The 17,942-nt window shown below is 37.8% G+C and overlaps 1 protein-coding gene and 1 long non-coding RNA gene across 2 annotated transcripts; both read left to right on the top strand.

The window, feature by feature from the left end:
* The first annotated feature begins 2,985 nt into the window (after window positions 1–2,985).
* LOC124265356 lies at window positions 2,986–5,053 on the top strand. The gene is made up of 4 exons (XM_046700131.1): window positions 2,986–3,053; window positions 3,479–3,671; window positions 4,529–4,644; window positions 4,887–5,053. The coding sequence occupies exons 2-4, from the start codon at window positions 3,493–3,495 to the stop codon at window positions 5,051–5,053; spliced, it is 462 nt and encodes a 153-aa protein (XP_046556087.1). The 5' UTR covers window positions 2,986–3,053; window positions 3,479–3,492.
* Window positions 5,054–6,625: 1,572 nt separating this feature from the next.
* On the top strand, window positions 6,626–10,014 carry LOC124265358. The gene is made up of 3 exons (XR_006895438.1): window positions 6,626–6,733; window positions 9,688–9,707; window positions 9,995–10,014. It is a non-coding gene; the product is annotated as an uncharacterized LOC124265358 (long non-coding RNA).
* The last annotated feature ends 7,928 nt before the right edge of the window (window positions 10,015–17,942 follow it).

Here is a 17,942-nt window from a genome sequence, read left to right as displayed (position 1 = left end):
TTATTAGAAATTATTGAATTGTATAATGAGCTTGCTACTGGCCAATGCGACATCGTCTTTTGTTGGTTACCCAGCCACGTTGGCATTTCTGGGAACACGATGGCTGATATTGCTGCTAAGGCTGCACTCAACAAATCTGTGACACCACTTCTGCTCCCATACTCTGATTACAAAGCTTGTATTAGATCTTACATCCGTGATCTGATGCAAAGAAGTGGGACACCCAAGTAGGTATCAATAAATTACATGCAATAAAACCCTATATCGGTTACACTTACTTGGGTTGTCAGTCCAGATTTGAAGAGGTCATCATACGACGATGTCGTATTGGCCACACAAGATATACGCATGAGTACCTATTGAAAGGTGAGGATCCTCCGTTTTGTATCCCTTGTGATGAACGAATCACGGTCAAGCATGTCTTGCTTGACTGTGTTGAATATTCCATCACAAGGGATATTTATTTCAAAGTAAAACTATGAAGGATCTTTTTAGTCATATAAGTTCTCATTTAATTATTGCTTTTTAAAAAAATTAGACTTGCTAACTGATTTGTAAATAGATATATATTTTATTATTGGTAGTTTAAATTAGTAACTGATATTGTTAGTGGCTGTACCCTCAAAGGGGGTTGAAGTAGCGTAAAATTATTGTCCTCCTGAGAGGGTATGTAAGTCCCAAAACATTTAGTCAATTTAAGTGTACCAGGTTTTTAATCGTAGAATATGTGTACTTTTAATTTATGGCTAGGTTTCTCTTCTGTCGCCAATGGCTGAAGGGATGGTGTAAATCCAGCTAGGGTCCATGCAGGAAGCAAATGTACTGTAAGTCCCCATGGTCCCTAGTATGGTGATCTACCTTCAGTTGTTGGCGATCAATAGCCTGTTTTTATATTGTATCGTCTTGTATAGTTCAAATGTTTTAGATTTAGTTACTAGTTTTATATCTATATCTGTGATAATCTAGTTATTTTACTGTCCTTCGTTGGCAGAATTTTATAATTTCACTTAAATTGTTGATATATTTATAACTTGCTTTTAGTCACGATATGGCTGAAATATTGCCGATGTGACTTAAAATCTTAACTCACTCACTCACTTTGGGCATGTTCACATTACGTATTATCATACTCCGCACTACCCTAAAAACTGACTTAGCGACCGTAATATTTCCTAGTCCTGTGAAGAGATCAGAGGCACGAACCTTTTCATTCGAGGTTTCCCATGACAAAGTGGTTTATCCATCCATCAAGTTTCAGAAAGCGTTATACGTCTGGGATCTGCCCTGTTCCATGTTTAATACACGCTGAGCTTGCCCACGTGATATAACTGGATTAACGTTTAAAATAGCATAAACCTGAACTAACTCGATATCTCACTCATAAGTTAACATTGAGTAAACGCCACTTCAAGATTCAAAAGCTTTCAATACTAAAGACCTGTTGGCTACAGGAATTTCAAAATGAAAATGATTCGTTGTTTTATTCCGAATCACGATTTATTATGTGTCCAACATATGCAAAACACCCCCACGATAAGTTTCTGTAGATGAATAAGAGTTTGATGTTCCTTTGCACACAGAATTGGACACAGTTTACTGATTACCTTATAAACCAAATTTAATGAGGGATAATAAACTTTTGATGGCATCAGAAAATATTTAGATTACGTTGGACTGTAATAACTTCAATTAATCAACCCAAGGGCAAGTTGAATTGTACATATACCTCATACTGTATTGAGACTGTCTTTTTATATTTGTTAGGTTGCTTTTCGGTCTTCTTGATTATTTGAGTTTGTGCGCACTTTGTGTAATTGAATTCGGTTGCTATGCTTTTCGTAAAGGTACCGGTGCAGTGTTCGTGGCCGCCTGTGATTCACCGACTGTTGCTGAGGTGGATCCTAATGGTGTCATCCAAAATGGATTCCAATTAGCTTCGAATGTTACTGACTGGACGTTAGGACCCTTCGATAACGACTCGTTTGAGTTTGACTACTTTGGAAGTGAACCGTTTGTGCTGCGATGTCTGAGTCTCCCAACTGGTATGGAGGTTGTATTAGGCAACAGCACTGGTAAGTTAAAATCAACTTCATTTTTTTACTTCTAATAGCAGTGTTTCTCTATTCGGTCCTTTAACTGAGTGTGGTCCGAATACGTCAGTTGGTCTGCCCTGAGAGAGAGAGAACCGTTCACTGGATTTTTTCATATCTGACACCAAGCTACATCTACGGAAGGCACAGGGCCCATTCGATTGTGGTGATCTTCACATAATTTTCAAAGTCACAGCGACACAGTGAAGATTAAAGCATGCTAACCTGCATGTTAAGATTGTCAGCAAGATATCTCAAGAACGGTTCACTGGATTTTCTTCATAGACTTTCAGGATTTCTCTTGAATATTTTTGTATAAGCAATTTCTTTATGGGTATTTTTGCATGTTTCATACACCATGACATTCATGTCAAGGTCAAAGTGAGTCTTGAGATTTATTGTGTGTTTGAACAACTACAGAGCACGATATCAAGAGAGGTTGACTGGTCATGTTTGTGTTGAGATCTAACTTCATCTTAAACTAAGACTTTCACTTTCATTACTTTTTAAGTTCGATTTGATAATGTGCAGTGGTGGATTATGTCACCTTAGTGACAATGCTTGTTCATGTTAAAACTGCAGCATGATGTTTCAGAGGCACCAATTTAAGCAGCCCAAAACACACAATTCGCTCGTTTAGCAATACTTACCAGTGATCATGTGTAGACTGGAGTGTGGTGGTGAAAAATCTCGTTGGGTTATGAATGTCAGGTTTGTTTTGTATTTTAGATTGATGTTGAATCGTGTGGTGTAACAATAACCTGCGTGGTGCCAAGTTAATTTCAGACGGACTCTGCTGTGCGTTGCACATAAGTGACGATTGCGTGGAGCTGGACCTACCTCCGAGTATAAAATATGTAGCGATGTAGACGGCTGATTGTGCTGACTCCGAGAGCGGGTTTGAATCACGGATTTGGATTCAACCCAACAGATGTACTTTACTGAGAAAGTGCAATGCCAATTGTAACATGTCTTATATACATATATCTACAAAACATGGAGATTGGGTCTTTCAAACATTGTGGCTACATCTTTGAAATACTTTAGCACCACTCAAACAAATAAGCTAAGCACCTTTACATCATTGCAGAAAACTACATGTTCCCTTTATATTTTACAAACAGTTATTGCCTTTTCCTCATCTTGGGTTGTACAAAATGTGCAGCTTTACCCAGTCATACCTAGTACAGCAATGTGAGACCGACGAGCCAGATAAAAAACCAGATAAAACTTTAAAATAAAGCTTATTTATTTCACCTTTCTTCACAGCAAGTGTATGAGTGACTGAGTGAGTTAAGATTTTAAGTCACATCGGCAATATTTCAGCCATATCGTCACTACTAAGCAAGTGTATGGCGTTTAACAGGTATGTATGATTGTGTTCACAGATGATCCATTATCAATGACAGCAGAGGGAACTGGTATTGCTTACTTTGAGCCAACGAACGAAGTGTATGTAGCTCTGACCTTTGACAACAGCTCATTCAATGGAGTGTATGCCTTCAACAGGACCAGCTTTCCACAAATCAGATTTCTCTTCCCGTATGATGGCATTACCGGGAGGCTTTTCGTATCTGAAAGGTATGTATATAATATTCACATGAAGGCAAATGTGAAATTAGATTTCTTGTAAACAATGTTTGGATGATGTCAATACTAAGCAAATACCGCACATTTAACCGTCGTTGGGTTTTATATTTTATTTACGACAGGGCGGCGCATCATATATTTGCTTTGGTTGACCATTTACTGTACATATACACCATTACGTGGCATAATAACATGTTTCCTATTTTGAGAAACACAGCTACTACTATAACAAAGTAGAAGGTAACATACCCCGACAGGGATCAGATTAATGAATATACAGCTGAAACACCACCCAGGTGGGTTCAGTACTGAGTAGTCACTGCCGGACCGCCAGGGAACAAAGTCACAAACATTCATAGTCTTCAGAAGCCTTCTGCATTTTATGAAGTCTTTAGGGTCTGTCAATAGCGAAACTTCCAGGAACATCAGTTTAGAGTTTCTCTGTATGGGTTCTCTCCAAATGAGAGTTATGTGCCGTTCCTTCAAATCGCTTTGCATTGTATCCAAAATTTCGAACCGCATAGGGTTCATCCAAATTGTAGTGAGCAATCTGTCAACCCATGGACTGGTAATCTGATTCTTGTGTAAAGGCGCAGTTTGTACAGCGAAAGAAAGGCTTATGCAGCGAAGAAAGTTGTAGTGTTAACCTCCATGGCGTGTGGCATTGGGAACAAGTTCGTTGTAATCGCCTCTCAACTTGCGGTAGTTACTTCTGTTAATCTCTAGTAACGCAAGACTTCAGTGATACTTATGTGTTTGTTACAATACGTAATTGGGATTGTTTCTCTGTTCGCCGTCCTAAATGTGCAAACGTACAACTCACGGGAATTACTCTTTTCCTCTTTCAGCACCTTGTATATGAATGATGGTCAGAGTCTTCTGCGGATCATGGCAGGTGAAACGTCCTGGACTAATGTTGTAGTGTGGTCTTTAGAACTCATTGCATTTGTAGTTCAGGATGATGGTAAGTAGGATGAATTTAATAATGACTGCTATAAATCTCCAAGGAAAGAAATGTTGACACCACGTTACATATTTTCAGCCCGGAACATGATTATATACGTAGTTAAGTCCGAAAAAGAGGAAAGTTACAACCAGAACTAACATCCCCAAATAGTATATTGATCTTCTTTGTAGTTTAGCCCAATGTTTGTCCCGATCACTCAGTAGATTAAGTTACCTAAGTTATATTTGTCTCTGGTACAGGTATGGTCGTGTTCTGTGAAGAGTCTGGGTCTGTATGGACGTATAGTCCAACAGATCGACTGTTCCGGCAGCTGAAAGAGCCCACCGCTAATGGTGACCATTGTGGGGATATCGCACTGCGCGTTTGTGATGGCCTTGTCTACGTCGCGCTCAGGAACGTTCAGTAAGTAAACCTTAGAAGCTACATAAGATTAAATGCATGCCATCTTTGGCTCACTTACAAGATGACAGCACATACATAGGTGTCATTTTAGCAGTCTATGTTTAAATTCTTTGTTCAGCTCAACTCATGCCTGTATTTTACGATTCGAATGTCTTATTGGCAAAGCCTTCGGAACGTCAAGAAGTACTGAAAGGAATTGGATAGAGACTGTTAGCATGCAGACTTCTTACCATAATTTGAATAGTCAGACATTTCACACAGCTCGTTAGTTCCTTCTGTCGATGTATTTAAGTATATAACGATACAATGTTGATTACAGGATAATTTTTCTATCACAAGGGATATAGATTTCAATGTCAAAACTGTGAAGAACCTTTTTAAATAAAATTAATTATCATTTAATCACTGAGTTTTTAAAAGAAATAGAGTTGACTGATAAATTGTGATTTATATGTTTAGTGAATAGATAAATGATATTTCATAATCGGTAGAATAAATTAGCAACTCAGATAGTTAGTGGCTGTATCCTCGAAGGGGGGTTAAAGTACTGTAAAATGATTGTCCTCCTGAGACGGCAGGGAAGTAAAAAAACTGTCCTATTCAATTTAGCTCTACTAATCTTTTTAATTGTAGAATATTTGTTGTTTTATTATGGCTAAATATCGGTACAATCGCTAGTTGCTGAAGCTATGGTATAAATTCAGCTAGGGTCTATGCAGGTAGCCAAAGTACTGTAAGTCCCCATGGTCCCTAGAGTGGTGATCTACCTTTAGTTGTTGGCGATCCTCAGCCCTTTTTTATATTGTATTATCCTAATTTGAAATCCTATTTTAGAGATTTATGCTAGGCTTATTTCTTATTACTGTGATATACTTGTTGTTTTACTGGTTTTTAGAATTTGCGCTTTTATCATGAATTTATAACTAGTTTAAGTCACGATATGGCTGAAATACTGCCACTGTGACTACAATATTAAACTCACTCACTGGTTACACTATATCAGATGCCGAACCAGGTTGCAATGTCCCCCAGATAATCTCTTCGCTTTAAAAAGTGTTTGTTCCGTTGATTCATGCGTGGTCAAGAATCATCGGAAAGCAGACTGAACTGATCCACCCGTGTCCCATTTGAAAGTGGGAAGTCACGTGTGAACTTCTCGTGTTTCTATATATTGCCTTATGTGTAGTCTTGATGGAGCACGTCCCATCCAAGGAAAATACCACCTTGAAGGTTTTGGTGATTATAGTACATACACTTGTAATTGTACTATTGATTAATAGGTATAAAATGGCGATGATACTGTTGCTATTCTGAACGATGTATTGATGTTTAGTACGCTGATGATGACTTGTGATGTTTTTGTACACACAATCCTTTACATGTGATCACTTTCCTGACAGATAACCTTTTTCAATCGTCAAGGTCTCACGAAGCTTACTTAATTGTGTGCGATATTGCAATGAGCATAAATGTATTGATCAAAGGAACACGTGACACAACAGAATCACAAGTTGTCTCAATCACTTCTTTATGAAAACAAATCTACTGTTTCACTTAATAACACTTTCTGTTTCAGATATATTGAAATTTACAACTCTACCGAATCTAGTTTGGTTCAGAACTTGCAATACACTCTGAATATCGCAACATCATGTCCGTCGCTTCTGCTGGACCCTCGAAGATGGTATGAAATGTTAAATATACCTGTTAACACGATAAGGTTGGCTTGAAATTACAACAAGACCACTATAATCAAACGACAATTAGAAGATAAAGCTAACGCGTTCGATTTTTATCCCACCGGCATGTAATAGTCGTCGCCTCGTCCGTCTGTCCGTCCGTAATCATTTTGTTTCCGGAGCGTAACTCAAAGACCGTTCGATATTTTTCAACAAAAATTGGTAGATATGTCAAACAGAACCTTAAGTTGTGCCTTTTGCTATTTACAGATGATTGTCATTTATATTTTTCTCGGTTTCCATGGAAACGTTTTTGACTTAGTTTTAAAGAAGGGTGGGCTTCGTTTCCGGAGCATAACTCAAGAACCGTTCAATATTTTTCAACAAAACTTGGTAGATATATAAAACAGACCCTTAAGTGGTGCCTTTTGCTATTTACAGATTTTTCGCATTTTTATTTTTCCCGGTTTCCATGGAAACTATTCGGACTTAGTCCCAAAAGTGAGGAGGGGGCTTCGTTTCCAGAGCATAACTCAAGAACCGTTCAATATTTTTCAACAAAACTTGGTAGATATATCAAACAGAACCTTAAGTGGTGCCTTTTGCTATTTGCAGATTTTGGGCATTTTTATTTTTCCCGGTTTTCATGGAAACAATTCGGACTTAATCCCAAAAGGGAGGGTAGGTTTTGTTTCCGGAGCACAACTCAAAAACTTCTTAATATCTTTCAGTAAAACTTGGCAGATATGTGAGGCAGATCTTGAAGTGGTGCCTTTTGCTATTTGCAGATATTTGTCATTTATTTTTTCCACGATTTCCATGGAACGATTTGCACTTAGTCTAAAATCAAGCTCGACTAGTAACTGTCAGATGATTTCGGTCTTTCCAAGATGTGGGGGCTGGGGGGCATATGTCATCTTCTGATGACTCTTGTTAAATTACATTTAGCGGTCTTAAATCAACGATAAAGGACAGCAAACTTGAAAACAGAGTAGCTTTATCTTCACTGTAGCACGACTGATAAGCCTTTTAAAACCGAACTGTTTGGCGCGCAAGAACACAGGGCGTGAAGAGACCTTTTTCCTGGAAATCGCCTGGAATCGTCCCGTTGAGGGACAGGTTGTGCAATGAACAAAATAAGACATTTTCAGCAACATAAATGCTTTATTTCAAGAACCAGTATGCTTGTATTGATAACAATTAGCATACATAAATTAAAAAAAATACAGTTTATACTGTCAGCAAGTACAATTATTTGATTTTTCTCAAGCGAATTATTGACCGCCCCTACTGTATGACAATAGATTCGCCCCAATCCAAGCCGTGAACTCGCTCAGTTTAGTCGCCGCTAACTTTATTCACGGAAATAATTGTTGATAACCACCCTGCTATGCCATTTTTTCAAAAGACCTGAAATGCCATGTTTTATGTGGGATACATGGACAGTGGAAGTGGAAGGACTGGGCATTACCGGCCGGGTCGGAAGCAGTCAGGTTAGGACGTGTGTTGTCGATGTCATGCCCGCTAGATCTAGACCCGGTTTCACTATACTGCCGCTTTTGCGCTACTGACGGATTTTCCAGTTTCGTAGTTTCTTCACTGGGATGAGGGTAAAGAAATTCGCCTTCAAACCATTCGCTTTTTACTTCAAGAACACCAAAGATGCTGCCGAGGTAAACATTGTCGATGTCCGACATGTTTGTTTACAAGCAATAGGGTCAGCGAGTTCGTTGTATTCATACGCGGTGAATCGGTCACTTTAATTAGCGGTCTTAAACTGCTATTTAAGTACGATTTTGATGAGCTCTCAGCTAATCAGAATCGAGTATCATACAATGTCGTGCTAGAATGATATATATTCTTTATCAAGAATAGTTTATATTTTCTAAATTTTGATCTTATAAGTCATTTTTTCCTAATTTTCTTTTTTGTTTGTATACAGTGAGAGTATCCAATAGCACATTAAAAGAGCAAACATAGTCATCAAAAATACATTTTAGTCGCAAATGGCTGTAAGTATGCTGGCCAAATATGTGATAAACTGGGTATTAAATAATGACAGAAAATATCCAAAAGACAAAAGTTATTCTATTAAACATGTAAATACTGCGGTAGAACGACAATTCCATCTGTAAGTTCCAAGTTACTGATGTTAATATGTGACATATCTGAGAATGAGGTGAAAGAATTTAATTAGTTTTTGAAGATACAACTAGACATTAAAACATATTCATACTTGCGTAGCGTCTGTAAAGTTTCAAACGTTTAGTAATCTCAACACATGTAATATTCATGTTGTTCCCTGGAATATTGGCAAGTTAGCTGTTTTACTAAATTATATGTGACATTGACGGTGTCATATAAAATCACAGAAAGTAGCTTGAAACGTGAAGACACAACATTTTTTTGACATGTGTGGCCAGCTAATTTTAATACAGATAATATCTATACGAGCAATCAGTCATAAAGTGTGTATTTTTGAAGTGCTTGACTCATGGCAGGACACATTTGTAAGTAGTATGAGGAGGACATGAATACGAGTGGGACTCAAATGACCTTAACATCGTGCAATAACCTCAAATGGCATTACATGACTATGTGCACATCCAGGCGCTTCCAGACATTGACACAATGAGTGTGTAGAGGTTACCAAAAACCTTCTCGACACGCTGAATTCGAATTCCCAATCACCGAAGTGAGGCCATGCTCACCTCGGCCATAATAACAACGCCACAAATACATGTATACTGGCCAGCAAATGAAACGCAATTCAAGAAATCAAAACAATTTATTCCATTGATCAAATTCAAACTATTGCTGGAAAAGTATAATTTTCATGAATTCTGAGTTGCGTTTTTATTGCTGTTCAGTTTATATTCATGGCTGATGGAGGTACGTTCTTCATTTTTCGGACTTGTAGAATTATTCTGAATTTTCTTTTTGTCTCTCCCTGTTTCAGTTGAGCCTTATTCGAGGAAGGTGGGTATAGCTTCTGTTACAGTTGAAACTTCGGAAGTCAAAGAACTATTTTCTCAAGTATAACAGTTTACTCTGATCCGGAAAGAGTACTGAGCACCAAATGTATGTTATATAAACTGGAGTAAATCAAGGCTGTGGAACTAAAAACATATCAGCTTGTCCAATGCATGTAAATTTCACAAGGTACGTCAAATTGGAAATTAATTATTTAGCAGATTACTTATTTGATCTAGGCACAGAATACAGAATAAACGCCCTTGACGTCAAATGTTCATTTTTCTTTTCAGATCGCTAACGGATACCGAGTTATCAATTGACTGTACTTGTGTAACCATGTCTACGTGTATCTAAATAGCAATAAACGTGCTTGCACTGACCATGATCGTTGTTTTTTTATCAGTCATCAGCGATGTATGCACGTAGATTTGGGGAACTAAATGATGATTTGTTCAAAATGCAATTGTATATTTGATGCTAAGTCCTTTTCCCCGGCGCTTTGAACAGTATTCCTGATAAAACACGACACACATATCAGTTTGAAGATTGAGATGAACACTATTTGTTCTGGTTGCAAATCACACGCTGTCGATACAGCCACAATTCACAACAAAATGTTATCAGATTGTCCGCATAATTTTGGTAATGACACTGTAGCATTTTGCTGATTAAACACTTTTTAAAATTACACGAGCACGGATGTAGTGCTGACAAGCTAAAGTTCCTAATAAGGACAAATCTGGGATTCGAACCCCGCTACAGGTGATATGATGCATTACAGCAAATTACTTGATCAACGGTCATGGCAGGACACAGTACATGTAAATACTGTAACGAATTAACTATCTGTTCAATTTTTCACTTTAAACTACTAACATATAACTACTAACATATAACTAGTTATAGCGCTCCAATTACAACACTTGAGGTGACGTCACCTAATGTAGCATCTCAAATGGGCATCTCCAGTGTTTCTACATCGGCCTCCCAGACAGACTGTCACATCGCTGCCTTAAGCAGATCTGAACCAGAATGTGCCACAGATACATCACAACAAAATAAATCATCCACAAATGAGAACAATGAAAAGAAACAATCGAGAAGAAGGACCAGGGCCCTCCAACATTTGGAGGTGCCTTCTTCTCAGTCGTCCCCTCAAAGGTTCAAAATCAATTTGAACCTTTGGAGATGGAGGTCAATCCCTCTAACCCAGTCCCTGGGAGTAGATCCCACCCAACCCACGTTCTCCTCCATGAGCGGCTCAATTAACATTGTTCATTGGAATTGTAGAGGACTAAAGAATAATTCTTATGATTTACAACTACTAATACAAGATTTCAAACCATCGGCATTTTGTTTCCAGGAAACTTATTATAAAGCCACAGATCAATTTGATATTGGGAAGTATACTTCATATTACTTGTTTTCTCCTCCGATCCAACTAGGGTCCATGCAGGTAGCAAAAGTAATGTAAGTCCCCATGGTCCCTGGTATGGTGATCTACCTTCAGTTATTGGCGATTTATAGCCCATTTTATACTGTATTGTTTTTCCCCTATAGTTAAAACGTTTTAGATTTAATTACTAGTTTTACATACATATCTGTGATATTCTAGTTTTTTTACTGTCCTTCGTCGGCAGGTTTTTTATAATATACATATATTTAATTTCAATATCAAATGTTCTCGTCACGATATGGCTGAAATATTGCCGATGTGACGTTAAATATTAACTCACTCACTCTTTTCTCCTCCAGCTACTGGAGGATCTTCAATTTTCATGCGACAGGGTGTTATACACACACCTGTTCCCCTAAATACAACACTTCAGGCTGTTGCTGTCAGGTTGACTTTAAATATTGTTTTACTTTACGCTCACTGTATGTGCACCATCATCCACTCTTCTCCAAACTGATCTGCAGGCTCTTTGTGACCAGCTGCCGAAGCCATTTATCATATGGGTGACGTGAACGGCCATAATCCATGTTGGGGTAGTTCGGATTCATACAGAAATGGGAAGATACTAGAAGAGTTTATTTCAAACAACGACCTGTGTATATTTAACAATAATTCGAAAACATACCTACATCCTGGCAGAGGCACATGTTTTTCTCTGATTTATCAATCACTCAGACAGATTCGTTAAATGAATTTGAATGGTCAGTCCATAGCCACCTGTATGGCAGCGACCATTACCAATAACTGCACTTGATGTTGCACCATCATCAAGATGGAACTTCAGCAAAGCTAACTGGCCTTTTTGTTCGAGTTACTCTGTACCGACAAACTAAATCCAGCTCGTTTTATTGATGCTCTTGAGTCAGTGCAACTATTCTCTGATGAGCTCAACAAAATAGCCGATGAGTGTATTCTTAAGTCCTCTACAAAGCCACATAAACGTAAACCATGGTTTAATAATGATTGCAAGCAAGCTAGGAAAACACGGGGGAAAAAGCTAAACACTATTTCCGTCGCCATCCAAAGTTGCATAATTTAAATAAATAAAAAAATATAAATGCTAAAGCACGGCGTACATTTAAGCAAAACAAGTGCCAATCTTGGCAAAATTACATTTCGAAAACGCATTCTTGGACGCCGATATTCAAGGTATGGAACATGATCCAGGGTGAGTGAGTGAGTGAGTTAAGATTTAAAGACACATCGGCAACATTTCAGCCATATCGGGATTAAAACTAGTTCTAAATTCATAATACAGATTTATAATACATAAAGCCCTGTCAACGAAGGACAGCCGAAGGATTGTCACCAAATGAGTTAAAACTATCTAGCATATATCTAGGTAGAAAATTATTTTTGGACAATACAATGTAAAAATGGGCTATAGATCACCAACAACTGGATTTACATCATCCCTTCAGCCACTTGCGATTGTAGTAGAATTTAGCCATAATTTAAAATCACAAAACACTACGTTTAAAGCATCTGGTAAGTTCAAATTTACTTTAAATGTTTCGGGACTTACGTACCCTCACAGGAGGACAATAATTTTACAGTACTTTAACTCCCTTTGAGGGTACAGCCACTAACAATCTAAGTTACTAACCTAAACTACCAATCATTAAAATACATCTATCTACAGAACATATTCAAAATTCATCATTTAAATCAATTTCTTTTAAAAAAGCAATAATTAAATGAAAACTAACCGTGATAAAAAGATCCATAACTGTTTTCACATTGAAATATTTATCCCTTATGACTGAGAATTCAAAACATGATCCAGAGAATCAAAGGTAAGGGTACCAAATCTAGCATACGTCATCTCAAAATTGGGCACCAGTTGTTAACAGATAAATCTGACATCGCAAATAAAGTGGGTGAAACAACTGCAAAACAATCTTCCTCGTCAAACTATGTTCCTAATTTTCAAACATACCAAAAGATTGCAAGAAAAGAAACAAATCAATTTTCATTCGGATAATGGGGAAGACTATAACGCATTTTTTTCTATCCATGAGCTTCATACTGCTCTTGAACAAGCTCACAATACTGCCACAGGAACTGACAACATTCATTATCAACTCCTGACACACTTACCTGAATCCTATTTAGAGACACTATTAAATAGTTGATGATATTTGGACAAATTTCCTCATCCTGGGGTGATGCCATTGTTGTACCCATACCTACACCTGGAGGTGATCATACAGATCCCTCTAATTATAGGCCCATTTCCCTAACTAGCTGCGATTGCAAAACCATGGAACGCATGGTCAATAACAGACTAACTTGGTACTTAGGTACTTATTTAATCACAAATATTCAATGTGGTTTGCGTAAAACTCGCAGTACCATTGACCATTTAGGACACGACATGGAAACAAGGAATTTTTAATAGATTTACATGATTTTGGATTACGGGGCCGTTGTCTCCGTTTATATCCGATATATATATATATGCCCTTATATATAATATATTATAAACAATATATACTTTCTTCACACTCTCTTTCATGCCTTCAGGCTATTAAAATCTTTCTTGCAAACATCCACTTTTAATTGAAATTATATAATGACCATGCTACTGGCCAATACGACATCGTCCTCTTTTGGTTACCCAGCCATGTTGGAATTTCTGGTAACACAAAGGCCGATTTTGGTTCTAATGGAACACTCAACAAATCTATGACACCACCTCTCATCCCTTACTCTGATTACAAAGCTGTCATTAGAGCATATATCCGTGATCTAATGCAAAAGAAGTGGGACACCCAAGTAGGTATAAATAAATTACATGAAATTAAACCAACTATCGGTTACACCTACTTGGGTTGTCAGTCCAGATTTGAGGAGGTCATTATGCGACGATGTTGCATTGTCAATACGCGATATACACATGAATACTTATTAAAAGGTGAGGATCCTCCGTTTTGTATCCCTTGTGATGAGAGAATCACAGTCAAGCATGTCCTGCTTGACTGTATTGATTTTTCCATCACAAGGGATGAAATATATTTTAGTCTCAAAACAATAAAGCATCATTGTTATAGTATTAATTATCATTTAATAATTGATTTTTGTAAAAAGAAATAGAGTTGTCAGATAAAAGTTGATTAATGTTGTGTAAATAGATAAATGTTTCATGATTGGTAGTTTAAATTAATTACCGAGATTGTTAGTGGTTGTATCGTCGAAGGGGATTAAAGTACTGTAAAATTATTGTCCTCCTGAGAGGGTACGTAAGTCCCAAAACAATTCAAATGAATTTAAACATACTATTATTTTTAACTGCAGTATGTATGTTATTTGAATTTACGGCTAGATTGTCAAAATTGCTAACATCTGAAGGGATGGTGTAAATCCGACGAGGGTCCATGCCGGTAGCAAAGGCACTGTAAGTCCCCATGGTGATGTTGATATACCTTCAGTTGTTGGCAATATATAGCCTGCTTTTATATTGTGGTGTCCTCTATAGTTAAAATGTTTTAATTTTGATTACTTGTTTTAAGTTTCTATCTGTGATGATCTAGTTATTTTACTGTCCTTCGTCGAAAGTTTTTTGTAATTTAATTCCATTTATTATAAATTTAAAACTTTTTAGGTCACGATGTGGCTGAAATATTGCCGATGTGACTGTAAGTCTTAACTCACTCACTCACTAATGTAGCATGTAGTCTTCTTTGGCATCAGCCTTTGCTCAGTGCATTCACCCGAGCCGACACGCGAATTGAGAAGAAAACGAGATTTCCGACACAATTATATTTCTTTTGTACACGTAATTCCAAATCCAACAGATTACACAAAGAAATTGAAAAACAATATAGAACCCTAATATATGATAAAGACATGTACTTTAAGGCTACTCACGCAAACACACACACACACACACACACACACACACACACACACACACACATACATACATACACATATACATACACAGACACAGACATGCAAACACACACATTATTTAGTTCATTAAAAAGAGCGAAAGGTTAACTGTTGACACCTGACTACTGTTGAATTCATGTCAACCTCGCCAAAGGAAACTATCCATTTATTCATTATCAGTGTCTGAAGGAATGTGGTAACTCCAGCTTGGATCCATGCAGGTTGCAATGGCATTGTAAGTCCCCATGGTCCCTAGTATGGTGATCTCCCTTTAGCTGCTTGCGATCTATAGCCTGTTTTTAGATTGTACTGTCACACATGACAATATACTTTATGGTTTCATACTAGGTGTAAAACAACGATAGTTGAGTTATTTTACAGTAATTCAAAGTAACTCACTCAAGCTGGATTTAAACACGTTAAACGTAAAATAAAGAATAGATTAGATATCGGATACAGATGTATCGAATATTCAATTTATCGATTGAACAAAATTGGAAGATTGTGACTGGGGTGTCAGATGTTGGCGTGACACCTGTTTCCAAAGTTCAAAGAAAGGAGGACAGCTGTATGGCGCAGTTTTAACCTGATCAATATCAGATATCTTTACGTCTTTGTAGGTTATATATTTAGTGAAACGTACACCAATTGTGACCAGTTATGACCCACAAAAAATATATTTTACACAAAATGTATTTCAAATAACGATTACATAATATATTTTTTGAAAATGCCTAATTTCAACTCAACGTACTCCGACTCACAATCAACATATAAAGGGAGATAACTCCTCCATATTGAAACACTACACTGAGCTAGACTGAAGATAGCGACACCTGTTGCTACAGTCACATGACTGGTCACGTGATTACACTTTAGTGAAACTTGCCTCATTTAAGACTAGTCTTGACACAACTAAAACAAGTTTTACAAAAATCCATTTGAATATGAAATATCAATTACATATTCTCGAGTGAACACAATGTCTTTAGACGGCATCCCCCGACTTCCAGCGACCAATCATCTACACAACATGAGGGTCAATACCCTTATAAACTGCAACTGTAGCTCCAGCAGTCCGTTCTTCCTTATACCAGACACATGTCATCGGTTCCCAATTACGCAGATCGATGCTCATGCTGTTGATCACTGGATTGTCTGGTCCAGACTCGATTATTTACAAACCGCCGCCATATAGCTGGAATATTGCTTAGTACGGGGTAAAACTGAATTCACTCACTCACTACCTTATAACATCTCCATAATGCGAAAAATACCACTAGAATCAAGTGCATTAAAAGGTTTGCGAAGAGTCAAGAAAACTGCATTATGTGAAGGGCGCTGACTAGAAGTTCTGTCCATGTAGTTTCACGGGTACTAAGTAGCCTTTAACTAGCTTTAAGAAATAATTTACCTTGACCAACTGCCCATGAGACTAACACACACTGCCCACAGACACGGGCTAAACATCGAGCTGTAACAGTTTGTTTGTGTGAAGTTGTAGGTATGTCTCTCTTAATACGCTGAAATCCAACTAGGGTCCATGCAGGTAGCAAAGGTACTGTAAGTCCCCAGGGTCCCTAGTATGGTGATCTACCTTCAGTTGTTGGCGAGGTTCAAGTTTACAACTGTGATAATCTAGATATTTTACTGTCCTTCGTTGACAGATATTTATTTTGTTTGTTTATTTTTTATATACAACGCTCATAGTCACTATATAGCTGAAATACCGCTATATAGCCTGTTTTTATATTGTATCGTCCTCAATAGTTGAAGTATTTTAGATTTTTACTTAACCCATATGGTAAAACACTCCATGTAATAATTCATCCATTCCATGTAAAAGCTAAATAGTCACGGTCATCACGGTGAACAGGCAAATGTGGTACAGGGGCCGATGACCTTCACACTCAAATAAACTTCTTCTTCTACAGGGACATGATGACAACCATTTTTAACATCAAGAGTAACAGTATAATCTGTTTGTTTAATACAATCTGCAATGTCTCTGATATCTTCATTTCTAAAAGTTGAAACACTACAATAAGAATTAAGATACTTCAAATCATGAATATATAGATTACCGTTTTTCTTTCGGACACAATAGCAGACACAAAGTCAGTGTTAGTACATAGTTCAATAGCTCCACTGGCGAGAGAGCATGCCTGCTACCTCACAATTACTAATGAACGTTTTTTTTTTTACTGAAAAGGAAGGATTATTACATTCAAACGTAGATTTAATGTTCACAAAAAGGTATCCTAATTTCATCACAGATCCAGTGAATAACAGTGCTTGGAGAGTCAGTTAATTCACCGTGCTAAAGGGGTAACTCTCACGTCTATAACTGGTGGTCGCTTTCGTTCCTAAGCTGGCCGCTCGTGTTGTGAGATCAAGTCTGGGGAAAGGTGAGGTGAGGTGAGGTGAAATTGGGTTTTACGTCGTGCTTGAAAATATTTCGTTCATATGACAACGTGCATGCGTGTTTATGTATGTGCGGCTGCTTGTACTAGCCCAGACTTAAGCTGGTTTTATAGTGCTAGCCCACTGAGATACCATGCCGTAGTGAAGCATGAATACCCCACTCAGACACATTATACCCGAGCCGACCAGTCCTTGTTGTACCCATTAATGCCGAGCGCCAGGCAGGCACCAACAAGTACAATATTTTAACGTCTTTTGGTATGACGCGGTCCGGCATTGAACCTGCGACCTTCCGCTCTCCGGGCGGACGCTCTAACCACTACACCACGGAGGCGATCTCTGGGGAAAAGAACGACTATAAATTTGTGAATAAAGATCACGACCACCACCTCAGTGAATCTCCGTCGGTGTTGAAAGTTGTGATGTCAATTCTACTGTCCAGTAATAGCGCCGACTGAAGGATC

This window comes from Haliotis rubra, unplaced genomic scaffold (genome assembly GCF_003918875.1).
Source record: "Haliotis rubra isolate DU_JTF1 unplaced genomic scaffold, ASM391887v1 Scf973, whole genome shotgun sequence".
Classification (NCBI taxonomy): domain Eukaryota; kingdom Metazoa; phylum Mollusca; class Gastropoda; order Lepetellida; family Haliotidae; genus Haliotis; species Haliotis rubra.
The sequence above is the reverse complement of the archived record's forward strand: the minus strand, read 5'-3'. Positions and strand labels throughout refer to the sequence as shown.